The following is a 27,354-nucleotide window of genomic DNA, read 5'->3' on the forward strand; positions in this document are numbered from 1 at the left end:
TTGCTAAAACCTCACTGACTGACTTTGCATCTTTCTCGGCAGCCATGACCCGTCCTCTGTCTCTATTGAGAACGCTGCAGCGGCGGGTCATCCCCAGGCGTCATCATCGTCCCACAGCGAGGGGGACTCCAGAGGCGGGTCGTCGTCCCAGGATGGGGACTTCACCCTGCCCCAATTCGGGGTCCAGCAGGTCCCCCTGACCTACAAAGAACTGGCCGAGCCCTGGATCAAGGTGAGAGGGGTGGAAAGATAGATGTGGGGTCGAATAATGTGGACCAGACCTGGATCAAACACATATGCACAATACTTTCAAATACTTGATTTACCTTTCGAGCTTGCATTTTGTGACTTCCATTCCATTTTGGAATTGTTCCATTGCACTAAACAAAACCAAATGTCTTCATCCCTTTGCATACCAAGAGGGTTTACATGTAGTGGATGTCTGTATCAGATCAGTGCCATATTCCGTTCGTAGTCATAATTGTGTGCGTGTCCTCCTCTCCAGGTGTTTGGCATGGAGTTGGTGGGCTGCCTGTTCTCCAGGAACTGGAACATCCGGGAGATGGCCCTGCGGCGGCTGTTGCACGACGTCAGTGGCGCGCTCCTCCTGGCCAATGGCGAGCACTCCTGCCCGGGGGCCGGGCTGGGGGCCGGGGCGGGCTGTACAGAGGTGTCAGGTGATGTGGTGTTGGAGTCATGTTGCAGCGTCCTCTCCATGGTGTGTGCCGACCCTGTCTACAAGGTCTACGTGGCCGCACTGGTGAGACTCTTTAATATTACTGTACCCCCACAGATCCTATGAAATTAAGAATCAAGTTTTACATTGTAATTCTATAACTGTAGCATACTCCAGCTGTCAGGGAAAGCATTTTGGACCCCATCCAGAAACAACCCCTAGCCCAGCGATTCCCAAAAGTTGATCTTTATTAGGATGCCATGATGACAGCTAATCTTGGGATTGGGACCCCATGTATTAAATGATAGAAAATCAAACTAACTTCTGTAATTTGATCAAAGGAAAGAATTGGATATGTCTAAGAAATATGGTTGAAGATCCATCTAGTGGTTGTTTCTGGACTGGGCCTTTTGATATTCATACGTGTTCCTGATAAGTGAGAGGCCCATATATAAAAGATATCGTCACTTGATTAGTTGATTAGCGCTACCCGATCTCTGCGTTCACCCTTTGGCCCTTCTCCCTCCCACCCAATATTGATGAAAGTTATCTCTTGAATTGTGCTGAAGTTCACGTCAACCACAAGGTAGTCTGGTTAGCTCTAAAGTCCACTGAACATCCAGGAAGTCTCAACAGAGTCAAACCAGCAGGGATTCTCCAGGGACAGACTGAGCGAGAAAAAAAGGTCTCTCTCGCTATTTATTTACTTGTTCTCTTTGAATAATAGTTTATTTAAAAAAAAAAAAATGTATTTGTCATTTAGCAGACACTCTTACCTAGAGGGACTTACTAGTGAGTGCATATGTTTTTCATACTTTTTTTTACTGGTCCCTTGTGGGAATCGAGCCCTCAACCTGGCGTTGCAAGCGCTATGCTCTACCAACCTAGACACACGGGATCCTAGTTCTTGGTGCGTGTTTAAAAAAATGCAGGCCCTCTGGACAATTGACATTTCCCCGCAGCACTTTGCTTCAGCAGAGCAGCAGTTATGGAAAACAAAAAAAGTTCTGTCCTCTTGGGGGTTTTCCAGGGTGTTTAGTAGCAGACAGACTTTGGTGTTTATTGTATTCTTCTATCAAGACCAAGAAGGGGATGGTGGTGATGGCGGGTGGACAAAGAATACCACGGGCACCACCAGATTTGGAGTGGGCTAGATCGACTTAAATTGTCGCTTTGAAAAGGCTCTATTTTGTTTGAGATTGAAGAGCGCACTCGCATCGCGGGGCAAAGTCGTTAGCTACGTGTGCACTACCTGGGACCTTGTAGCAAGTGAAAACGCCAGAGCCACCATTTCAAGAACTTAGAGAAGTTGGGGCTCTTATTTTCTTACCTTTTCATACCATGTGATGTGGCCCTCCCTATTGGAAGTAAACACGTGTTTATTGATATGATGTGTCTCCTAAGAGTGGAGTAGACTGGGGAGCATGGAGTAATGGGGGTTGAGAGGGAGTGGAGTAGACTGGGGAGCATGGAGTAATGGGGTTTTAGAGGGAGAGATAGTGTGCATTGTGTGTGTGAGCATGAAAGAGCGAGTGGGACAAAGTAGTTAGAGGGAGGGAAGCATGAGGGGGATGAATGAGTAACCTTGCCTGCCTGGCAGAGGGAGAGTGAGAAAGGACTTTGAATCTGTCTCTGGGCAGCGTTCCAGTGCAACGCTCTATCAGTCACCAGTTCCCACGCCTCTTCTCTCTCTCTGGGAGTCAGGCTGGGGCGGAGCACCACCAAGCCTCTACCTCAGGCCAAGGCCACAGAGGCCTCTCTAATGGCCTTGAGGTCAGGCCCAGGCAGCCATATTGTCCCAGGAATAGACAGGGTCGTAACTCGGGCGGGGTCAAAAGTACAATTCCACCCACCACCGAACCACAGTGTTATGTTAAGGCGCCCCAAGAGGTCTTGTGTTTCTCATTGACTCTACTAAATGCCCAGAGATTTGTTTTCTCTCTGTCTCGTATTTTCCAATAACTTCCACTTTGTAGGCCTATACTTTTTTCGCTTGATATGTAGAATTCTCAACTCATACTTGACACTACGTTCTCAGCCATTAGTTTGACCAGCCCATCTAATATTTTGTGATGAAGCTTCTCTCTACACATCACCATATCTCCTTTTTAACTTTCCACACACTGGATACACAGTAACAATATTGGTCCTTTATGTTTGAGTTGTAAATGTGAACCCTGGTCTCTTGTCCCCTTTCTGTAGAAAACCTTGCGGGCCATGCTGGTGTACACGCCCTGCCACTCGGTGTCTGAGCGCTCGCGCCTGCAGCAGCTGCTCCAGCCCGTGGTGGAGACTATCCTTGTCAAATGTGCCGACGCCAACAGGTAAAGTCCGTCTCAAACTAAGGAGTGGGATAGATATGTGAGCCTGTCAGTTGTTCACTGCAACTGCTAGTAGCTAGTGCCCTCTGGTGGGTAATATAAAACATGACATGCACGTGTTAGAACTCCCCACACTGATCATACTGTATGATGTACTGTATATCAGGGGTATTCAAATATGAGCCAGGAGGTCCAGAGCACTGCTTCTTTTCTGTTCTACCTTATAATTAATTGCCCCCACCGGATGTCCCAGCTCTAAATCAATCCTTGATTAGAGGGGACGAATGAAAATCAGCAGTGGAACTGGCTTTGAGGTCCAGATTGGAATTTGTCTGATAAACATCTTCAAGAACTGACTCAAACATGACCACCTTTTCTTGTGATATAATACTGTATTCAGTAGGTTGATAGTACATGAATTAACAGATTACATTCCCCATGTCTCATTTCATTGTCTCAATTGCACAATGTATAGTCTTGGTTAACCCAGATCTACAATCTCGCTGGTCAGATATGTTTACGTAGTCTGTTCACGAGAGATTACAAACTGTAAAAAAATAAAAAAATAAAAAATAAAGTATGATTTCAAAATTAATGAAAAGCATTAGCAGTCTAGCATGGACATAAATACATTTCGAGTGTCGTTTCTCTTTGTTATGTCCAGTCGTACCAGCCAGCTGTCAGTGTCAACACTACTGGAGCTGTGTAAAGCCCAGGTGGGAGAGCTGGCCGTGGGCAGAGAGATCCTCAAAGCAGGTAAGAACTACAAATCCCATATTTCCCCGCTGGGAGTTCAACGGAAATAGCACTATCTCTCCCCATATCACTCAAAATGATGTACAGTGGCTTGCGAAATTATTCAATCCCCTTGGCATTTTTCCTATTTTGTTGCCTTACAACCTGGAATTAAAATAGATTTTTGGGGGTTTGTATCATTTGATTTACACAACATGCCTACCACTTTGAAGATGCAAAATATATTTTGCAGTGAAACAAACAAGAAATAATACCAAAAAAACGGAAAACTTGAGCGTGCATAACTATTCACCCCCCCAAAGTTAATACTTTGTAGAGTCACCTTTTGCAGAAATTACAGCTGAAAGTCCCTTGGGGTATGTTTCTACAAGCTTGGCACATCTAGTCACTGGGATTTTTGCCCATTCTTCAAGGCAAAACTGCTCCAGCTCCTTCAAGTTGGATGGGTTCTGCTGGTGTACAGCAATCTTTAAGTCATACCACAGATTCTCAATTGGATTGAGGTATGGGCTTTGACTGGGCTATTCCAAGACATTTAAATGTATCCCCTTAAACCATTTGAGTGTGGCTTTAGCAGTATGCTTAGGGTCATTGTCCTGCTGCAAGGTGAACCTCCGTCCCAGTCTCAAATCTTTGGAAGACGGAAACAGGTTTCAGAATTTCCCTGTATTTAGTGCCATCCATCATTCCTTCAATTCTGACCAGTTTCCCAGTCCCTGCCGATGAAAAACATCCCCACAGCATGATTCTGCCATCACCATGCTTCACTGGTATTCTCGGGGTGGTGAGTGGTGTTGGGTTTGCGCCAGAAATAGCGTTTTCCTTGATGGCCAAAAAGCTCAATTTTAGTCTCATCTGACCAGAGGACCTTCTCATATGTTTGGGGAATCTCCCACATGCCTTTTGGTGAACACCAAACGTGTTTGCTTATTATTTTCTTTGAGAAATTGCTTTTTTCTGGCCACTCTTCCGTAAAGCCCAGCTGTGTGGAGTGTACGGCTTAAAGTGGTCCTATGGACAGATACTCAAATCTCCGCTGTGGAGCTTTGCAGCTCCTTCAGGGTTATCTTTGGTCTCTTTGTTGCCTCTCTGATTAATGCCCTCTTTGCCTGGACCATGAGTTTGGGTCAGCGGCCCTCTCTTGGCAAGTTTGTGGTGACATATTCTTTCCATTTTTTAATAATGGATTTAATGGTGCTCTGTGGGATGTTCAAAGTTTCTGATATTGTTTTATAACCCAACCCCGATCTGTACTTCTCCACAACTTTGTCCCTGACCTGTTTGGAGAGCTCCTTGGTCTTCATGGTGCCACTTGCTTGGTGGTGCCCCTTACTTAGTGGTGTTGCAGACTCTTGGGCCTTTCAGAACAGGTGTATATATACTGAGATCATATGACAGATCATGTGACACTTAGATTGCACACAGGTGAACTTTATTTAACTAATTATGTGACTTCTGAAGGTAATTGGTTACACAAGATCTTATTTATGGGCTTCATAGCAAAGGGGGTGAATACATATGCACGCACCACTTTTCCGTTTTACATTTTTTTACATTTTTTGAAAGAAATAATTTACTTTAGTAATGCAACAAAATAGGAAAAGCGCTAAGGGGATGAATACTTTTGCAAGGCACTGTACGTGACTGTAACTCATGTCTTAACAACAGTTTACAAATGAAAAAAAGATCCAACTGACTAGTCATTGTAAACGTCTCGACCTTTCTCCCAGGTTCCATCGGTATTGGCGGGGTCGACTATGTCCTGAACTGCATCCTGGGGCCCCAGACGGAGGCCAATAACTGGCAGGCCCTGCTGGGCCGCCTGTGTCTGATTGACAGGCTCCTGCTAGAGTTCCCCGCCGAGTTCTACCCCCACATAGTTTCCGGAGGGGACTGCCACCAGTCTCAGACCCTGGGGGAGAGGTCCGTGATTTTATAGTCATATCATATAGCCTTGAGCGCACAGCCATGAGTTGGTGACCTTGTCCTTGTATAGCTTTGTTGTTCTTGTCTCAATGGGTGACATGTCTGGTGAGTATGCAGGCCATGGAGGAACTGGGACATTTTCATTTTCCAGGAATTGTTTACAAATCGTTGCAACATGGGGCCGTGCACAGGGCTGTGGCGGTCATGACATTTTGTCAGACGGTTCTTGCCATGCAAAAGACTGCTGGTCTCACAGTAATTAACTTAAACAGGTTTACCATCTCCAGGCTTCTAGCCATACAAGCCGCTGTTGCGTGCCTTTGGAACATCTACATTTAAAAAAAGGCTAATAAATCAATTTAATATACACCCTCACAACAAATCCATTATTTATTTCAGTCAGATCTAAAGAAACATCATGATATGAAAATAATGTATTTCCAAAGAAGAGAATATGTGTTGGCCTACTGTAGACCTAACTTATCTAGGTGAATGCACCAATTTGTAAGTCGCTCTGGATAAGAGCGTCTGCTAAATGACTTAAATGTAAATGTAAATGTTATCTGGCTATGCTCCACGCCATAGGCTGCAGGCTTGTTCATTTAGATGACAAGATATGCTTCCCATGCCATTATTTTATTTTATCTCATTTTATAGTAAGATGAATATAGTTGAACTTAGCTGAATAAAATAGGAAGGACATTTTTCCCATTACAGATTGACTGCGCGCATATGAAGTTGCTATATATTGCTATAAGTGATCATTTGAAACAAGTCCTATGTGCTAGATTTAGAGTTATTTGGCAACTTTAGTTGTGAATGATACAAAACCTTAGAATGTCTTGGAAATCAAAACACATATGGGCTGCATGGTGTGACTATAGGCTATTGATGATTTGAGAAAGTAGCAAAAACAGCTTGCTCTGTTCCTTGTCTCAGGCTGCACAGCTACTTTCTCATCGACTGATCATATTTTCACACATCAGACTATTCTCAATTTGATCTTATCTTTACTAATTATTTTTGATTTACAATTGCCCATTTGATAATGGCATGTCATCCGTATGCACTCACATAGCCTAGTGAATGGAGGCGGCACGCTTTCCCTCACGGTTTGTTATGTAGCCTACTTGGGTTTTATAGCGGAGCATATGCTTAATATATAACATGAGCAACTGAGAAATAAATATAAGGACACCTACTTCACTCCGTGCATCAACCACTGTGTGACGAGCACGCTCTCGCTGCTCGATAGGCGATACTCTCCCAAACTCTATGCCATGGTCTCTCTCCAACCTTGTTCCTGCAGCTACCCAGTGCTTAGTTTGGGAAACCACGTGTTATCTGTTCGGGAACATCAATGTTTTCGCAACGAAATGTGATAATACAGTTCGCACTCAACAGCGATTACTCAAATTTTGGAGTATAGGCTAGACCAATTAAGTACCAAAACATCTTAAATAGGTTTTATGTTTTTCTGCCATACATACAGTTGAAGTCGGAAGTTTACATACATTTAGGTTGGAGTCATTAAAACTTGTTTTTCAACCACTCCACACATTTCTTGTTAACCAACTATAGTTTTGGCAAGTCTGTTAGGACATCTACTTTGTGCATGACACAAACCATTTTTTCAACAATTGTTTACTGACACATTATTTCACTTATAATTCACTGTATCACAATTCCAGTGGGTCAGAAGTTTACATACACTAAGTTGACTGTGCATTTAAACAGCTTGGAAAATTTCAGAAATGATGTCATGGCTTTAGAAGTCTCTGATAGGCTAATTGACATCATTTGAGTCAATTGGAGGTGTACCTGTGGATGTATTTCAAGGCCTACCTTCAAACGCAGTGCCTCTTTGCTTGACGTCATGGGAAAATCAAAAGAAATCAGCCAAGACCTCAGAAAATAAATTGTAGACCTCCACAAGTCTGGTTCATCCTTGGGAGCAAATTCCAACGCCTGAATGTATCACGTGCATCTGTACAAACAATAGTACGCAAGTATAAACACCATGGTACCACGCAGCCGTCATACCGCTCAGGAAGGAGACGTGTTCTTTCTCTTAGAGATGAACGTACTTTGGTGCGAAAAGTGCAAATCAATCCCAGAACAACAGCAAAGGCACACTTGTGAAGATGCTGGAGGAAACAGGTACACACGTATCTATATCCACAGTAAAACAAGTCCTATATCAACATAACCTGAAAGGCCACTCAGCAAGGAAGAAGCCACTGCTCCAAAACCAGCATAAAAAAGCCAGACTACGGTTTGCAACTGCACATGGGGACAAAGATCGTACTTTTTGGAGAAATGTTCTCTGGTCTGATGAAACAAAAATAGAACTGTTTGTCCATAATGACCATCGTTATACCACCGTTATGTTAGGAGGATAAAGGGGGGGGGGGGGGGGCTTGCAAGCCGAAGAACACCATCCCAACCGTGAAGCACGGGGGTGGCAGCATCATGTTGTGGGGGTGCTTTGCTGCAGGAGGGACTGGTACGATTCACAAAATAGATGGCATCATGAGGTAGGAAAATTATGTGGGTATATTGAAGCAACATTTCAAGACATCAGTCAGGAAGTTAAACCTTGGTCGCAAATGGGTCTTCCAAATGGACAATGACCCCAAGCATACTTCCAAAGTTGTGGCAAAATGGCTTAAGGACAACAAAGTCAATATATTGGAGTGGCCATCACAAAGCCCTGACCTCAATCCTATAGAAAATGTGTGGGCAGATCTGAAAAAGTGTGTACGAACAAGAATGCTTACAAACCTGACTCAGTTACACCAGCTCTGTCAGGAGGAATGGGCCAAAATTCACCCAACTTATTGTGGGAAGGTTGTGGAAGGCCTTCCAAAACATTTGACACAAGTTAAACAATTTAAAGGCAATGCTACCAAATACTAATTGAATGTATGTAAACTTCTGACCCACTGGGAATGTGATGAAATAAATAAAAGCTGAAATAAATAATTCTCTCAACTATTATTCTGACATTTCACATTCTTAAAATAATGTGGTCCTAACTGACCTAAAACATTGCTTTTTACTAGGATTAAATGTCAGGAATTGTGAAAAACTGAGTTTACATGTATTTGGCCAAGGTGTATGTAAACTTCCGACTTCAACTGTAAGTCTATGGCAACTTTGGTTTCGTGTTGATAGCTTAAGTTTCCTGAAGAAAATGTGGTGTGCATGCTAGCTTTTTTTTATAGGATGCTATAGGATGCGAAGCTGTATGTAAACTTCCGACTTCAACTGTAATATGCTGTAGGCTATGTATTGTATAATGGCACAATCATAATTTTAATTAAGTTCATGAATTGTGCATTCAAATTGCCATCGATAAAATGCAATTGTGTTCCTTGTCTGTCGCTTATGCCTGCACATACCATAACCCCACTGCCACCATAGGGCGCTCTGTTGACATCAGCAAACTGCATACCCACACAACGCCATACACGTGGTCCTGCTGTTGTGAGGCCAGTTGGACATACTGAAAAATTCTTTAAAACGACGTTGGAGGCGGCTTAGGGTCGAGAAATGAACATTAAATTCTCTGGCAACAGCTCTAGTGGGCATTCCTGCAGTCAGCATGCCAATTGCACGCTCCCTCAAAACCTGAGACATCTGTGGCATTGTGTTGTGTGACAAACATGCACATCTTATTGTGCACAGCACAATGTGCACCTGTGTAATGATCATGTTGTTTAATCAGCTTCTTGATATGCCATTCCTCTCAGGTGGATGGATTATCTTGGCAAAGGAGAAATGCTCACTAACAGGAATGTAAACACATTTGTGCACAAAATTTGCGAGAAATAAGCTTTTTGTGCGTATGGAACATTTCTGGGATCTTTTATTTCAGCTCATGAAACATGGCACATGGCACATGTTGCGTTTATATTTTTGCTCAGTGTTTATCACATCCCACTGGGTACAAATGTCAATTCAACGTCTATTCCACGTTGGTTCAACATCATTTCATTTAATTGATGTGGAAATTATGTTGATTCAACCTGTGTGTGCCCAGTGGGAAAGAAAGGAGTGGTTTGTGACACACAAGTGCAACCGTGGGTTAATGCTGGATCTGATTGAATCAAGCCCCTAATTGTAGAAAGAAGATAAAACGGACTGGAGTACAGCAGAGTCTGAATGGAAACTAGTGATGCGTTGCCACTCATCAAACCAATCAAGGTTTTTGCAGTTGGCTGGCAGCAGACTGGGCTGTAGGTGAAGCATGTCAGGTACTGGTGGCCGCAGGCTTGGCACTGGATGAATCATGTTGGACTGTAGTGGGAGCAGCCTGGGTGGGGCTGGCAGCAGAGAAGTCAGCAGTAGGGGTGGTGAAGTCATCCAGAAGTCTGCCAACTGTGGGGTCCATTGCATAGTCCTCAAAATGTGTCTCCTCCGAATCAGGGTCCATGTTCTGCATGGCCTTCTTGAGCAGGTAGTCCGCACAACAATCAGCTCTCCTGAAAATGAAAAAGGCAGAATGCAAAACAAGACTAATATGATAGGGACACTCAGAGGCTGTAGACAACTTGGCCAGGCTACGGACATTTATTTATTTAACCTTTATTTTACTACCTAAGTCAGATAAGAACAAATTCTACCCCGGCCAAACCCGGACGACGCTGGGCCAATTCTGCGCCGCCCTATGGGACTCCCAATCACAGGCCGGATGTAATACAGCCTGGAATCGAACCAGGGACTGTAGTGACGCCTCTTGCACTGAGATGCAGTGCCTTAGACCGCTGCGCCACTCAGGAGCCCTTTACAGACATGTTGTGTCTGTCTCATCGCGCACCAGCGACTCCTGTGGCGGGCCGGGCGCAGTGCACGCTAACCAAGGGAGCCGGGTGCACGATGTTTCCTCCGACACATTGGTGCGGCTGGCTTCCGGGTTGGAGGCGCGCTGTGTTAAGAAGCAGTGCGGCTTGGTTGGGTTGTGTTTCGGAGGACGCATGGCTTTCGACCTTCGCCCGTACGGGAGTAGTAGCGATGAGACAAGATAGTAATTACTAGCAATTGGATACCACGAAAATTGGGGGTAAAATCGTTTTTTTTTTTTTTAATTTAAGCCTATAAGAATGCATGGTATTATTGGAAAATGTTCTGTATTCAAGCAAGTAGGCTAATCAAGCATCATGGCAAATGAGTCAACAGGCTATATCAACTAGGCTATATCATGGACTGACTGATTTTAATTCATTAACAAATACGTAAGTATATACAGTGAATTCAGAAAGTATTCGTAACCCTTGACTTTTTCCACATTTTGTTACATTACAGATTTATTATAAAATGGATTAAATAAAGCATATCCTCATCAATCTACGCACAATACCCCATAATGACAAGAGAAAATACGTTTTTAGAAATTTTTGCAAAAATAAAAACAATACAGAAATAGCTCAGGTGCATCCTGTTTCCATTGATCATCCTTGAAATGTTTCTACAACTTGATTGGAGTCAACTTGTGGTAAATTCTATTGATTGGACATGATTTGCAAAGGCACACACCTGTCTATATAAGGTCCCACAGTTGACAGTGCATGTCAGAGCAAAAACCAAGCAATGAGTTCGAAGAAATTGTCCGTAGAGCTCCGATACAGGATTGTGTCGAAGCACAGATCTGGGGAAGGGTACCAAAAAAATTCTGCAGTATTGAAGGTCCCAAAGAACACAGTAGCCTCTGTCATTCTTAAAGGGAAAAAGTTTGGATCCACCAAGACTCTTCCTAGAGCTGGCCAAACTGAGCAATCGGGAGATTGGACAGGGAGGTGACCAAGAACCTGATGGTCACTCTGACAGAGCTCCAGAGTTCCTCTGTGGAGATGGGAGAACCTTCCAGAGGGACAAACATCTCTGCAGCACTCCACCAATCAGGCCACTACCCAGATGGAAGCCATTCCTCTGTAAAAGGCACATGACAGCCGGCTTAGAGTCTGCCAAAAAGGCACCTAAAGGATTCTCAGACCACGAGAAACAAGATTCTCTGGTCTAATGAAACCAAGATTGAACTCTTTGGCCTGGCACCATCCCTATGGTGAAGCATGTTGGAGTCAGGATCGAAGGAAAGATGAACGGAGCAAAGTCCAGTGAGATCCTTGATGAAAACCTGCTCCGGAGCGCTCAGAATCACAGACTGGGACGAAGGTTCACCCTCCAATAGGACACAGCCAAGACAACGCAGGAGTGGCTTCGGGACAAGTCTCTGAATGTCCTTGAGTGGCCCAGCCAGAGCCCGGACTTGAACCCGATTGAACATCTCTGGAGATACCTGAAAATAGCTGTGCAGCGATGCTCCCCATCTAGCCTGACAGAGCTTGAGAGGATCTGCAGAGAAGAATGGGACAAATTCCCCCAAAACAGCTTGACAAGTTTACAATCTAGATATCAAAGCATTATTTACATTTACGTAATTTAGCAGAGCGACTTACAGTTGTGAGTGCATACATTTTCATACTTTTTTTCCATGCTGGTTCCCTGTGGGAATCTAACTCACAACCCTGGCGTTGCAAGCTCCATGCTCTACCTACTGAGCAGCACGGGATTATCCAATTTAGCAGGCATAATCACATAATAACTAGTCAAAACAAACGTTAATAGCTCCCCCCCATTGAAAGTCAGTGCTTTTGTAATATTACCAAATTATATGTGTGACCTGTTTACATAGAAAGCAAAGCTGTTTACATAGATAGCAAACTTTAGCTAGATAGCTAATGAATTTAGCTAGTTGAATAGCATTTACTAAAATGGGCAATAACTTAACCATGGTAATGTTAGCAGATTGCATTATATTTTACTTGGACAGTTCTCTTACTTATGAAAATGAGAGCTACTGTAAATGTACTATACTGTTACCATGCGAGCTAGCTAGCTAGCTAGCTTGCCAGGTAGCTAAGCTATGTAGCAGCTATTGATAGCCACAAGTTAGCGGTTACTATTTAAATTCTATTGTTGGAAAACAAGTTGGCTGTGGTTAATATCAGCATTGCAGTATAATTAATGTGTTTAATCTGATAGTCCAAGAGAAAGTTGGAGAGGGTTGGCTAGCTAGCTAGCTACAGTTCTGTCTCGATCGTGCACTGTCTGGACGTCGCTCTTTTTAGCGTCGCACCCCTCCATTGTTCGAAATATGGAGTGGTGTGAGGCTGTGTCCTTCTTCCAAAAAACGAGAAGCTACACATGATTGGCTTTTGAAACATGGACATGGAGATGATGATTGGACATGGTTGACAACCTAATGTGAGTTAAAATAGCGCCACCTGCCGCCCGGTCCCATTTTTACAGTCGTTGGTATGACTCGGCCGGGAATCGAACTTCCAGTCTCAGGGTGGACACTCTAACAACAAGGCCACTGAGTAGGTATAGCCTGGTATATCCTCGACCACCGAAACAAGGTCAATACCTTGTAGACTGGAGTGCGTAGCTTCTGACACATAGCCTTTGACCTGTTCCATTAATCTAAATGTTCATCGCCAGACTCCTAAGGTTCTATTATATATTCTCTGGGCCTTTTAATAAACACCTCAAACTTTATTTGAAATGGTGTCCTCATTTGTAGTTTGTTATTCAGTATTTTGGGCTATTTGTAATGTTGGTAGCATTATGGAACTGCTAAACCTTTTTTTCAAGTAAGAATAGGTAGACTCATAACCACTCTCCATTCTGGATAACACTTTCTTGAATCATACATTTGTATCTCACACAGTGCATTTATTGAAAAAAAGTGTACACTCTAGGGAATAGGGAGTCATTTGAGACACAGCCTTTTAAGTTGTCCTTCTCCTCTCTCCAGGTATCAGAAGCTGCTTCCCTTGCTGAGCTTCGCGCTGCAGTCCACCGACAACTCCCACTCCATGGTGGGTAAGCTGTCTCGCCGCGTTTTCCTGAGCGCTGCACGCATGGTGGCCCGCGTGCCGCATGTCTTTGTCAAACTCCTGGACATGCTTAGCATCATCAGCTCCACGCACTACGCCCGCATGCGCCGCCGCTTGCTCGCCATCGCCGAGGAGATGGACATCCTGGACACCATCAATCTGGGCCTGGAGATCATGGAGTACAGCGCCAGTGAGGCACATGAACTGGTCAGCGCCGCCTTCCTGGAGCCCTCCGCACCTCAGAACTCGCCCAACATGACCGAGAGCAACACACCAACGCATACGATTCAGCTAGCCAGTGGAAAGGGAGGGAGAGGTTGCTTTGGCAAGGTGGGTGCAAGTCCTGAGGATATAACTGACAGGTTAGCGGCCATTTCGACTAGCACCTGGCATCCCGATATGGCAGCTTCCGCGTGCAGTGGGGCCCAGGCCGGGCACCCAAAGCTCCCTGTTCGGACACGTAACTGCCCCCTCAGCCAGTTTCTGAACTCCTCCTCTTCCAGCCAAGCCCCTAGCCTCCCCTCACCCTCCACCTCCTTCCCGGGCCCTGACAGCAATCCCAAACCCCGACCCCAGAGTTTCGTTCCCAGCAAGCTGGCATCTTCTGCCTCCTGCTCCCCTGGCGCCCAGCGCATGTTCCACCAGCAGAAGCCCTGTAGCAGCAAGGACCCTGAGAAGCAACTCCCCTCCCCCTGCTCCACCCAGGCGAGACACGTCCCCTCCAGCCAGATCCACAGACCAAAGCCCTCCCGATCCACCACCCCCGAGGGGCCCAAGGTCCTCTGCACCCCGCCCACCCCAAGAGTCTCTAAGAGCAGCTTGAAGCTGGACCTCCAGGGGGAGTCGACCAGCCTTTCTACTAGCACCTCCGGAGGCGAAGGCCTCTCCACAGGGGGCCACATGGGGGGAGCCACCACCCTTATCACCAGTGAGGACAGCTGCTTCACCCCCGTGGAGGAGAAGTTCTGCGGCTTGAACGCCTCAGCCGAGCTCAATTCCTCCATGGAAGACCTCCTGGAAACCTCAATATCGGCAGCCGGCGATGCCACCACCGTCACCTTCCAATCGGAAGTGGCCCTGCTATCGCCAGAGCAAGTCGGGGACATGCCAGGGGGAGGGGGGGCTGTGGGGACGTACAGTGAGGACGTGACGCAGCACCAGAAGTGCAAGGAGAAGATGGAGGCGGAGGAGGAAGAGGCGCTGGCCGTGGTCATGGCCTTGTCGGAGTCACAGGACGCGCTGCCCGTCATCCCCCAGCTACAGGTGGACAAGGACCAGGACTGCATCATCGTCCAGGCAGATGTGAGTTAATTAAAACACCCTCAGGAACTTATGTACCTATTATACCAATTTCCCAGACACAGATTTTGTGTAAAAATGCTTTGAACTGAGAATCTTCGTTAAGCTTGCTTCTTAGTCCAGGTCCGGCAAATTAACCAATAAAGGTTTAGACTGAATAAAAATGTTACCTTAACAATACAAGGTCGAGTAGACATAATAACTGGCAGATGGGTAGAGAACATTGTTACACCAAAGCTCATAGACATCATCTGAATCATATCTTGCATATCAACCTGTTGACTGCTAAACCGTATTATAAACCGGTTAGTTTGGGTCCTGGATGCTGATTGGTTGAAACAGCATTTCCGCCTTGTGTATATCAGACAATATACCACGGGTATGACACAAAAATACTTGCTTACTGTTTTATTTTGGTTGGTAACCAGTTTATAATAGCAATAAGGCACCTCGGGTTGTGGTGTACGGCCAGTATACCACGGCTAAGAACAGCCCTTAGCTGTGGTATATTGGCCAATATACAACAAGCCTTATTGCTTAAATAAACCAGGATTTACAAATAGTATCCCCCACCAGCTCTCCAGAAAAGCCCAAAAAGTCTAACATGTAGCATGTACAGATAACTTCTAAAATAATGGAAACGCTTGAGTAAATGAGGGATACAAAGTATATTGAAAGAAGATGCTTCCACACAGGTGTGGTTGCTGGGTAAATTAAAAAATTAATATCCCATCATGCTTATGGTCATATATAAAGATGCTGGGCAGGCCATTATTTTGGCTACCATGGCTATGCCCCCATAGGATGACAATGGGCACGAGTGGTCATTGAATAGTTTGATTAGCATGAAAACGATATGAACCATAAGCCATGACTGAAAAATATTGGTTGGTTACAAAATTGAAGGACCATTAAAATAGATAGAAAACTCAGGTGCTGGTTTCGAGGCCAGTAGTAACCACTGCTGTGGGAGGTTTGGACCTATCGCCAGGAGCAGCAGGCAAACGTTATCCTGCTACTTGTGGGCCCGTGATAGGCTCAACGAAATTGTGTGAGGGGTGGGAATGGGCGGCTTTCTCAATTCCCTTCTCCGGCTGTTGTATTGGGCAGTTCAATGTTTCAGTCCCTGGAGCAAAAACGTTGTGCTATCCAGGAGCACGAGTACAGGACATCAATAAGCTGCTCCCAAACATTTTAAACCAGCATCAGGAAATTGAGTCTATCAATGTTCATGTGGGATTCAATGACATTATGAAGGGCAGTGCACTACTTGACACCAACAAAAGTCCCATAATATCTGGTCCTCTGCCCTCCCTAAATCGTTCAGAAGAATTTTAGCCCTCCATAACTGGCTACGAGACTATTGCAGCTCTGTGGGTGGAACATTTATTGACAGTTTTGATACAAAGCTTGTATTATAAGAAGGATGGGATCCACCCAAATCATTTGGGTTCCTGGATCCTTTCACAGCATTATAAGGCTGCATTGAGACAATGACTTATCATTGACCCAAGCCCAGCTCAGGCAATACCTACCATTGTGTTGCTGAGTTGTCATAATGCTTCAGCAAATGTACATTATCGCAGGTGACGTTGGAAGACACAATGTAAGTAACATAATTTATGTCCCTCTTACTGCCCTGAATGCCTCTGCTGATCCTACAGCTATTGTATGCAGTAATCATGTGCCTATGAACCATAGTTATACTGTTAGAACTGAGGCGGTGTGCCATAGCAGGAAGTCCACTGTGTGCATCTCACCCTGCAGTAACATAAATAACCTGAGCATGTCTACCTCTGCTAAGCTTCCCAGTAAAGCAATAAAAACAATCAAGCATCTCAGAAAAGTGCTAAAAATAACCCATGTTAACATGTGTAGCTTAACTTCTACCGAGTACGGATCCCGGATCCGGGTTTGAAAATAGACAACTTACGGTGATCGCCACAAATAGTCATATTAAACATTCATGAAAAGAAAAGTGTCTCACATGCTTCAAAAGCCTTGAATCTTGCTAATCTAACTGCGTTGTCAGATTTAAAAAATGATTTACTGCGAAAGAATAGGATGTGATTATCTGAGCTCAGCGCTCCATAAATAAATACTTATCCAACCAGCACAAGCGTAACATTATCACAGAAACGTATGTTTTTTTCATTGTATTATCTAAACCAGATCTATTGTGTTATGTTCTCCTACATTCAATTCACATTTACACAAAATTCAGAGTGTTTGCTTTCAAATGGTACCAAGAATATGCATATCCTTGCTCCTGGGCCTGAGCTAGAGACAGTTAGATTTGGGTATGTCTTCAGGCGGAAATTGAAGGGAGGGGGGGGGGTATTCCCAAGAGGTTAAGAAACGGGTCAAATGAAATCAATAATTTGCTAGTAACAGATGACATTTGTATTCTGACAATCTCTGAAAACCACTTAGATAATACCTTTGATGACACATTGGTAGCAATACATGGTTATAAGATCTACAGAAAAGAAAGAAATACAAAAGGTGTAGGTGTGGCCATTCATTTTCAGAACCACATTCCTGTAAAGCTTAGAGTGGATCTTATGTTAAATAATGTTGAAGTAATATGTCTACAGGTTCATCTGCCTCACCTAAAGCCCATTCTGGTGGGAAGCTGCTATAGACCACCAAGTGCTAAAAGTCAGTATCTGGATAACATGTGTGAAATGCTTGATAATGTATGTGATATCAACAGAGAGGTATATTTTCTGGGTGATTTAAATATTTACTGGCTTTCATCAGGCTGCCCACTCAAGAGAAAGCTTCAAACTGTAACCAGTGCCTACAACCTGGTTCAGGTTCTCAGTCAACCTACCAGGGTAGTTACAAACAGCATAGGAATGAAATCATCAACATTGTTCACATCTTTACTAATGCTGCAGAAATGAGCTTGAAAGCAGTATCCAAATCCATCGGATATAGTGATCACAATATAGTAGCCATATCTAGGAAAACCAAAGTTCCGAAGGCTGTGGCTAATATAGTGTATAGGATGTCATACAATACGTTTTGTAGTGATTCCTATTGTTGATGTCAAGAATATTTGTTGATCTGTGGTGTGTAATGAGAAGCAACCAGACACTGCACTTGACACGTTTATGAAATTGCTTATCACAGTTACTAATAAGCGCACACCCATTAAGAAAATGACTGTAAAAACTGTTAAATCCCCGTGGATTGATGAGATATTGAAAAATGTTATGGTTGAGAGAGATGAGGCAAACGAAATGGCAAATAAGTCTGGCTGCACAACAGTTTTGTATATGTATTTATTATGGATCCCCATTAGATGCTGCCAAGGCAGCAGCTACTCTTCCTGGAGTCCGGAAAAATTAAGGCAGTTATACAATTTTAAAAACATTACAATACATTCATTACAGAATTCACAACACACTAAGTGTGTGCCCTCAGGCCCATACTCCACTACCACATATCTACAGCGCAAAATCCATGTGTAAGTGTGTGTATAGTACGTATGTTATCATGTGTATGTATGCATGTCTGTGCCTATGTTTGTGTTACTTCACAGTCCCAGCTGTTCCATAAGGTGTATTTTTACCTGCTTTTAAAATCAGATTCTACTGCTTGCATCAGTTACCTGATGTGGAATAGAATTACATGTAGTCATGGCTCTATGTAATACTGTCCACCTCCCATAGTCTGTTCTGGACTTGGGGACTGTGAAGAGACCTCTGGTGGCATGTCTTGTGGGGTATGCATGGGTGTCCGAGCTGTGTGCTAGTATTTTAAACAGACAGCTTGGTATCTTCAGCTTGTCAACACCTCTTACAAAAAAGTAATGAGGAAGTCAATCTCTCTTCCACTTTGAGCCATGAGAGATTTAGCTCTCTGTGTACTTTTAAGGGCCAGCCATGCTGCCCTGTTCTGAGCCAACTGCAATTTTCCCAAATCACTCTTTGTGGCACCTGACCACACGACTGAACAGTAGTCCAGGTGCGACAAAACCAGGACCTGTAGGACCTGCCTTGTTAATAGTGTTGTTAAGAAGGCAGAGCAGCGCTTTATCATGGACAGACTTCTCCCCATCTTAGCTACTGTTGTATCAATATGTTTTGACCATGACAGTTTACTCCAGGTTTACTCCACGCAGTTTAGTCACCTCAACTTGCTCAATTTCCACATTGTTAATTACAAGATTTAGTTGAGGTTCAGGTTTTTAGTGAGTGTTTTGTCCCAAATACAATGCTTTTAGTTTTAGTAATATTTAGAACTAACTTATTCCTTGCCACCCACTCTGAAACTAACTGGAACTCTTTGTTAAGTGTTGCAGTCATTTCAGTCGCTGTAGTACCTGACGTGTAGTGTTGAGTCATCCGCATACATAGACACCCTGGCTTTACTCAAAACCAGTGGCATGTCGTTAGTAATGATTGAAAAAAGCAAGGGGCCTAAACAGCTACTCTGTGGAATTCCTGCTTCTACCTTGATTATGTTTGAGAGGCTTCCATTAAAGATCACTCTCTGTGTTCTGTTAGTGTCACGTTCTGACCATAGTTCTTGTGTGTTTTACTTGTTTTAGTGTTGGTCAGGACGTGAGCTGGGTGGGCATTCTATGTTGTGTGTCTAGTTTGTCCATTTCTATGTATGCCTGATATGGTTCTCAATCAGAGGCAGGTGTTTGTCATTGTCTCTGATTGGGAACCATATTTAGGTGGCTTGTTTTGTGTTGGGGTTTGTGGGTGGTTGTTTCCTGTCTTTGTGTTCTGCACCAGATAGGACTGTCTCGGTTTTCACGTTTGTTATTTTGTATAGTGTTCACGTTATCGTCTCTTTGTTATTAAACATGTTGAACACTAGCCACGCTGCGTTTTGGTTCTCTCCTTCATCTCAGGAAGAAAACCGTTACAGAACCACCCACCAAACTCGGACCAAGCAGCGTGGTAACGGGCAGCAGCGGCAGCAGCGATGTCAGGAGGAATGGATTTGGGAAGACGTGTTGGATGGAAAGCGTTGCTACACATGGGAGGAGATCCTGGCTGGAAGGGATCGCCTTCCATGGGAACAGGTGGAGGCAGCTAGGAGAGCAGAGGCAGCTGCGAAAGGGAACCGGTGTTACGAGGGAACACGGTTGGCAAGGAAGCCCGAGAGTCAGCCCCAAAAATTTCTTGGGGAGGGGGGGGGGGGGGGGGGGTAAAGGGTGAATGTGGCAAAGTCAGGTAGGAGACCTGCGCCAACTTCCCGGGCTTACCGTGGAGAGCGAGAGTACGGGCAGACACCGTGTTATGCAGAAGAGCGCACAGTGTCTCCTGTACGTGTGCATAGCCCGGTGCGGTACATCCCAGCTCCACGTATTGGCCAGGCTAGAGTGGGCATCGAGCCAGGTGCCATGAAGCCGGCTCAACGCAGCTGGTCTCCAGTGCGTCTCCTCGGGCCAATGTACATGGCACCAGCCTTACGCATGGTGTCCCCGGTTCGCTAGCACAGCCCAGTGCCGGTTATTCCACCTCCCCGCATTGGCCTGGCTACGGGGAGCATTCAACCAAGTAAGGTTGGGCAGGCTCGGTGCTTAAGAGAGCCAGTACGCTTTCATGGTCCGGTATATCCGGTGCCACCTCCTTGCTCCAGTCCAGTACCACCAGTGCCAACACCACGCACCAGGCTTCCTGTGCGTCTCCAGAACCCTGTTCCTCCTCCACGCACTCTCCACGCAACCAACAATATTTTACTTTATACAGTGCATTTGGAAAGTATTCAGACCCCTTAACTTTTTCCACATTTTGTTATGTTACAGCCTTATTCTAAAATAGATTTTTAAAAATACACAGCAATCTACACACACTACTCCATTATGACAAAGCGAAAACAGGTTTTTAGAAATTTGTGCTAATATATTAAAATTAAAAACATTCAGACGCTTTGCTATGAGATTCGAAATTGAGCTCAGGTGCATCCTGTTTCCATTGATCGTCTTTGAGATGTTTCTTCAACTTAATTGGAGACCACCTGTGGTAGATTCAATTGATTGGACATGATTTGGAAAGGAACACACCTGTCTATATAGTTAAATAAATTAAATAAAAAATAAATATATATATAAGGTTCCACAGTTGACAGTACATGTCAGAGCAAAAACCAAGCCATGAGGCCGAAGGAATTGTCCGTAGAGCTCCGAGACAGCATTGTGTCGAGGCACAGATCTAGGGAAGTGTACCAAACATGTCTTCAACATTGAAGGTCCCTAAGACCACAGTGGCCTCCATCATTCTTAAATTGAAGAAGTTTGGAACCACCAAAACTCTTTCTAGAGCTGGCAGTCCGGCCAAACTGAGCAATCGGGGGAGAAGGGCTTTGGTCAGGAAGGTGACCAAGAACCCGATGGTCACTCTGACAGAGCTCTAGAGTTTCTCCATTTCCGCAGCACTCCACCAATCAGGCCTTTATGGTAGAGTGGCCAGACGGAAGCCACACCTCAGTAAAAGGCACATGACAGTCAACTCTGAGTTTGCCAAAAGGCACCTAAAGACTCACACCATGAGAAACAACATTCTCTGGTCTGATGAACCCAAGATTGAACACTTTGGCCTGAATGCCAAGCTTCACGTCTGGAGGAAACCTGGCACCATCCCTACGGTGAAGCATGGTGGTGGCAGCATCATGCTGTTGAGAGGTTTTTCAGCGGCAGGGACTGGGAGACTAGTCAGGATCGAGGGAAAGATGAACTGAGCAAAGTACAGAGATATCCTTGATGAAAACCTTCTCCAGAGCGGTCAGGTCCTCAGACTGTGGGAATGTTCACCTTCCAACCGGACAACGACCTTAAGCACACAGCCAAGACAACGCAGGAGTGGCTTCGGGACAAGTCTCAATGTCCTTGAGTGGCCCAGCCAGAGCCAGGACTTGAACCCGATCGAGCATCTCTGGAGAGACCTGAAAATAGCTGTGCAGCTACGCTCCTCATCCAACCTGACAGAGCTTAAGAGGATCTGCGGAGAAGAATGGGAGAAACTCCCCAAAAACAGGTGTGCCAAGCTTGTAGTGTCATACCCAAGAAGACTCAAGGCTGTAATCGCTGCCAAATATGCTTCAACAAAGTACTGAGTAAAGGGTCTGAATATTTACATAAATGTAATATTTCAGTATTGTGTGTAGATTGATGAGGATTTTTTTTTCTCATCAGTTTTAAAATAAGGCTGTAACGTAACAAAAGGTGGAAAAAGTCAAGGGGTCTGAATACTTTCCCAAGGCACTGTATAGCAAATACAGCAATGTAGAAATGTCTACGAATATAACCCAGATTATAAACTGGGTGGTTCGAGCCCTGAATGTTGATTGGCTGACAGCCACGTTTATGATAAAACATTTATTTTTACTGCTCTAATTACATTGGTAACTAGTTTTTAATAGCATTAAGGCACCTCGGGGGTTTGTGATATATGGCCAATATACCACAGCTAATGGTGTTGCATCTTGCCTAAGAATAGCCCTTAGCCATGGTATATTGGCCATATACCACACCCACTCCCCGTGCCTTATTGCTTAAATATAGCATGAGCGATATACACAAATAATCTAGCATGGCACCATGCATGAGAAATGCTAACCAACGACTAAATGCTAATAAGCATGCTAAATCCTAATACATTCTGAATTCAATTGTTAATGCTAGAGCTAACGCTAGCGAGACCGCGAGCTAGCGAACACCCTCAATACAAATGGCAGTTATAACAATAGTTAATATTGAGATCCGAAAACAACAAGACATAAACATCTTAAGGCACTTTTAGATGCATGCACAATAAAATATCATACAGCAAAAGTATTTTAACCATAGGAGAAAGACTAGTAGGATGGAAAACATCGTATGGTGAAAGCACTTTTCTGACATCTGCCCTGCTCGTGCTACACTGAACGTCCCAGGAATACTAACTGCTGATAGGCTAACATAATGCTGTCTGGCATGACCTTGACCAATAATAAGAACTAAAGAAGTTTGGGTCTTGTGAATAGGAGGCCTATGGAGAAAGCACTAAATAGCTGACTGAAGCTGTCCGTTTTTACAATGGCCGTCTCAGTCACCAGATCTCAACCTAATTGGACACTTATGGGAGATTCTGGAGCGACGCCTGAGACAGCGTTTTCCACCACCATCAATAAAACACCAAATTATGGAATTTCTTGTGGATGAATGGTGTCGCATCCCTCCAATAGAGTTCCAGACACTTGTTGAATCTATGCCAAGGTGCATTGAAGCTGTTCTGGCTTGTGGTGGCCCAACACCCTATTAAGACAGTTTATGTTGGTGTTTCTTTATTTTGGCAGTTAATTGTATGTGTATAGGCAATCGTGTGTATAGGTGAAACGTTGCAGATAGAAACGTCAACAAATAGAACTGACGTGATTCCTGGCTACATGTCAGAAATGCATGTTTGTTCTACATAATATCTATCTGAGTGTTCCACGACATTGTGTCCTGCCCTGGTATGGGATGGCATACTGACACGATGTCTTATATGGTTCCCCAGACCCCAGAGACTCTGCCTGGCCTTACCAAAGCAAAGCAGCCCTACAGGGAGGGCCACGAGTGGCTGAAGGGCCAGCAGATTGGCTTGGGGGCCTTCTCCTCCTGCTACCAGGCCCAGGACGTGGGCACTGGCACCCTGCTGGCAGTCAAACAGGTGAGAAGAGGAGACACATACAAGGCAATCAGAGAGCCTATCCTAGGGCTGATTCTCCTATGATGAATTCCAAACAACTCCTATGTACTCCTGTTGATATGATAGAAATGGATAGGTATAAGCAATATTGTGAAAATTCATCCTAGCCGTTCAGAGGGCAAGGGAGACCTATTACCATATTTTCTATACCAATTCAATTCTTTCAGATCTGCAGGAGTGTCTAGGATTGGGAGCTAGGTGTTGTTTCTAGGTGGGGCCTATGGATTCCATTTCAGAGTTGATTCAATTTTAACAAGTGACATCAAACTGAGATGTAGCCCTTAAAGAGAATGTCTAGCTCTTTCATCCCCTAATAACCATGAGTGTGTGTGTGTGTCCTCTCCATCTAGGTGACGTATGTGAGGAACACATCGTCAGAGCAGGAGGAGGTGGTGGAGGCTCTGAGGGAGGAGATCCGGATGATGGCCCACCTCAACCACCCCAACATCATCCGCATGCTGGGGGCCACCTGCGAGAAGAGCAACTACAACCTGATGGTAGAGTGGATGGCAGGTAAGGGCCTTTGATGATGACACATCCAACGTTGAAAAAACAAAAAGCATTGTCCTCCCTCCTATAACAATCACACTTGTTGCTCCCTTAGAAATAGAATGACTAGGTTATAGTAAGTCTATCTCTATGGTTTATCCTCTCTCTGTTGTGTCCAGGTGGGAGTGTGTCCCATCTCCTGAACAAGTACGGGGCCTTCAAGGAGGCTGTGATCATCAACTACACGGAGCAGCTGCTCCGAGGCCTGGCCTACCTCCACGAGAATCAGATCATCCACAGAGACATCAAAGGTGAGTGCACACACGCACACGCACACACGCACACAAACAACCTCCAGCACACAGGAAATCCCTGCTGAAATTGTGCTGCCTGTCACAGAGCTGAAGGAGGGGGGATGGCGAGCCCCTATGTGCTCGACCCAGGACACAAACAAACTCATTTATGTGTTCCACGTTTTAGTTTTACTATAATACTATAATAAGGGCTTGGGATTTTTTTACTGGTCAGGACATCCTATCTCTTCAATAACTACCCTTCCCCCACTCCACTCTCTCTCTCCCCCAGGTGCCAACCTGCTGATTGACAGCACAGGTCAGAGGCTGCGTATAGCCGACTTCGGAGCTGCTGCCAGACTGGCCTCTAAGGGCACTGGAGCAGGGGAGTTCCAAGGCCAACTCCTGGGAACCATCGCCTTCATGGCCCCCGAGGTAAACATGGATGAGGGAGAGAGACTAAATCTGTGTCCGAATTAGCACTCTCTTCCCGGCATTTATAGTGCACTACTTTTGACCAGAGCCACAGAGCATTTCAGACACACACACTGTGTACAAGTGATGGCTGGCATGAAGCTTGTGAGCATAAAGCTAGAAAATTCTGCCACTTAAACAAATGCCCTAAGATCAAAACCTCTCAATCCTCTGTATCCTGTTTGTGGAGAGGATCTGAAAGAGAAAGAAGAAACAGCGGCAGAAGCAGTAGCCTTCTGTGGGAGCTGTTTTTTTGAAGAGGTCCCTGAGGATGCTGATAATGAACTGGGCTGCTGTGCTGTGATAGGCAGTTCACAGCTGAACTCACTCCTAATTAAACAAAGTTTTGGGAGCCACAGTAGTAACAAGGCATTAAAGGTCCGGACTCCATTGTGGGGGCCCTCTCTCAAAAGGGATTATAATTTTCTTTCATTTGGGAGTTACTGAGAAATCGAAATCCACTTTAGTTCAGTTCCCCAGCGGACACGTGATTCTGAATGGCCTGCATAATGGCGGCTGTGTTTCGCGGCGAAAATAAATCTTTGTCGGAAGCCATTGACATTTAAATATCCTTCCCCAAACATAAGAAAGCAAGATTTGGCCTCAGAATTAATTGAAGCCATAGTCGTGATAAAGAATGAAGAAAGAGGGCAACTAAATACAGACCCAACAAAACATGATGGGAGGCTCCGTGATAAATTTAACTCGTTGGCCGAGTCACATCCTTTGGTTTGACATTATGTGTCCATCCACCAAAAATAAGTCTGTCTTCAACAACACCCAGTCAAGTGCTGTAAAACAATGGCTTGCCATTTCGGTCAATTCTGCCGCTATTTGCACATTAAAGACTATGAATGGAGTAGAGTTAAGTATGCGTGTGTAGTGGGTCCGTGCATTAAATGCTTAAATTCAATAAACGTAATGCATTTGTCCATATGTTGATACCTTCAGTGTATGGTTGACTCTGTAGGTGCTACGTGGACAGCAGTACGGCCGGAGCTGTGATGTGTGGAGTGTGGGATGTGCCATCATCGAGATGTCTTGTGCCAAGCCCCCCTGGAACGCTGAGAAACACTCCAACCATCTGGCCCTCATATTCAAGGTACCGTCAATACAAGTAGTGTGGTGTGGTCCTGTATGGCTCAGTTGGTAGAGCATGGCGCTTGAAATGTCAGGATTGTGGGTTTATTCCTGGCGCCACCCAATGTGAAAAATGTATGCACGCATGACGATAAGTCTCTTTGAATAAAAGTGTCTGCTAAAGGGCATATATTATGTTTATTATTATAATTAAAGTCACAAAGTTAGTATTTTAAGGAAAACATGTCCAGTCACTTAGATATGTGATCAATTTGTCTTCAGGACCAGAAATATCCTATACCTAGACATTTTATTGTTGGGTCTTGAGCATTATCATTGAATATGCGACCCACAAAAAACTGCACAATCAGTGTTTTCCCCAACTAGATGGAGTTGGCACTCTCTGCTTGTAAGGCTTGAACTTAAAGAATTCACAGGATATACTGCCACAACATGACTTTATATTGATTGATGTACACACATATAGCTGAAAAAGCACACATATAGCTGTAAAAACTCACGTATAGTTGTAAAAGACAAAGTGAAAATAATGACAAAGTGAAAACATGTTTTTTTTTTTTTTTGCTAATTTATTGAAAATTAAATACAGAAATATCTATATATTATATTCTATATTCAGACACCCAAGTCAATACTTGATAGAAGCACCTTTGGCAGCGATTACAGCTGTCTCTAAGACCTTTCCACAGCTGGATTGGGCAACATTTGCCCACTATTCTAAAAAAAAAAAAAAAAAAAGTATTCAATCTCTGTCAAATTGGTTGTTTATCATTGCTAGACAACAACTTGGCCACTCAGGAACATTCACTGTCTTCTTGGTCAGCAACTCCAGTGTAGATTTGGCCTTGTGTTTTAGGTTATTCTCTTGCTGAAAAGTTCATTAATCCCCCAGTGTCTGATGGAAAGCAGACTGATGAACCAGGTTTTCCTCTAGAATTTTGCCTGTGCTTAGCTCCATTCCATTTATTTTTTATCCTGAAAAACTCCCCAGTCCCTAACAATTACAAGCATACCCATAACTATACTCGAAAATATGGAGCGTGGTACTGTGTTGTAATGGATTTGCCCCAAACATAACACTTCGTATTCAGGACAAAAAGTGAATTCCTAGGCCTCCCGGGTGGCGCAGTGGTCTAGGGCACTGCATCGCAGTGCTAGCTGCGCCACCAGAGTCTCTTGGTTCGCGCCCAGGCTCTGTCGCAGCCGGCCGTGACCGGGACGTCCGTGGGGCTACGCACAATTGGCATAGTGTCGTCCGGGTTAGGGAGGGTTTGGCCGGTAGGGATATCCTTGTCTCATCGCGCTCCAGCGACTCCTGTGGCGGGCCGGGTGCAGTGCGCGCTAACCAAGGGGTCCAGGTACACGGTGTTTCCTCCGACACATTGGTGCGGCTGGCTTCCGGGTTGGAGGCGCGCTGTGTTA

The 27,354-nt window shown here is 44.6% G+C and overlaps 1 protein-coding gene across 2 annotated transcripts in view; it reads left to right on the forward strand.

Annotated features, from left to right (window-relative positions):
- The window catches only part of LOC129863654 (mitogen-activated protein kinase kinase kinase 1-like), a 114,129-nt gene that overhangs the window by 78,174 nt on the left and 8,601 nt on the right, over window positions 1-27,354 (forward strand). For both annotated transcript variants that reach the window (XM_055935781.1, XM_055935782.1), the window contains exons 9-19: window positions 43-232; window positions 506-760; window positions 2,879-3,000; window positions 3,662-3,753; window positions 5,484-5,676; window positions 13,499-14,882; window positions 23,384-23,536; window positions 23,926-24,088; window positions 24,244-24,375; window positions 24,650-24,792; window positions 25,802-25,933. In XM_055935781.1, the coding sequence (XP_055791756.1) occupies window positions 43-232; window positions 506-760; window positions 2,879-3,000; window positions 3,662-3,753; window positions 5,484-5,676; window positions 13,499-14,882; window positions 23,384-23,536; window positions 23,926-24,088; window positions 24,244-24,375; window positions 24,650-24,792; window positions 25,802-25,933 (2,959 nt within the window). The remainder of the gene's footprint in view (window positions 1-42; window positions 233-505; window positions 761-2,878; window positions 3,001-3,661; window positions 3,754-5,483; window positions 5,677-13,498; window positions 14,883-23,383; window positions 23,537-23,925; window positions 24,089-24,243; window positions 24,376-24,649; window positions 24,793-25,801; window positions 25,934-27,354) is intronic.

Source organism: Salvelinus fontinalis, chromosome 10, assembly GCF_029448725.1.
Source record: "Salvelinus fontinalis isolate EN_2023a chromosome 10, ASM2944872v1, whole genome shotgun sequence".
Taxonomy (NCBI): domain Eukaryota; kingdom Metazoa; phylum Chordata; class Actinopteri; order Salmoniformes; family Salmonidae; genus Salvelinus; species Salvelinus fontinalis.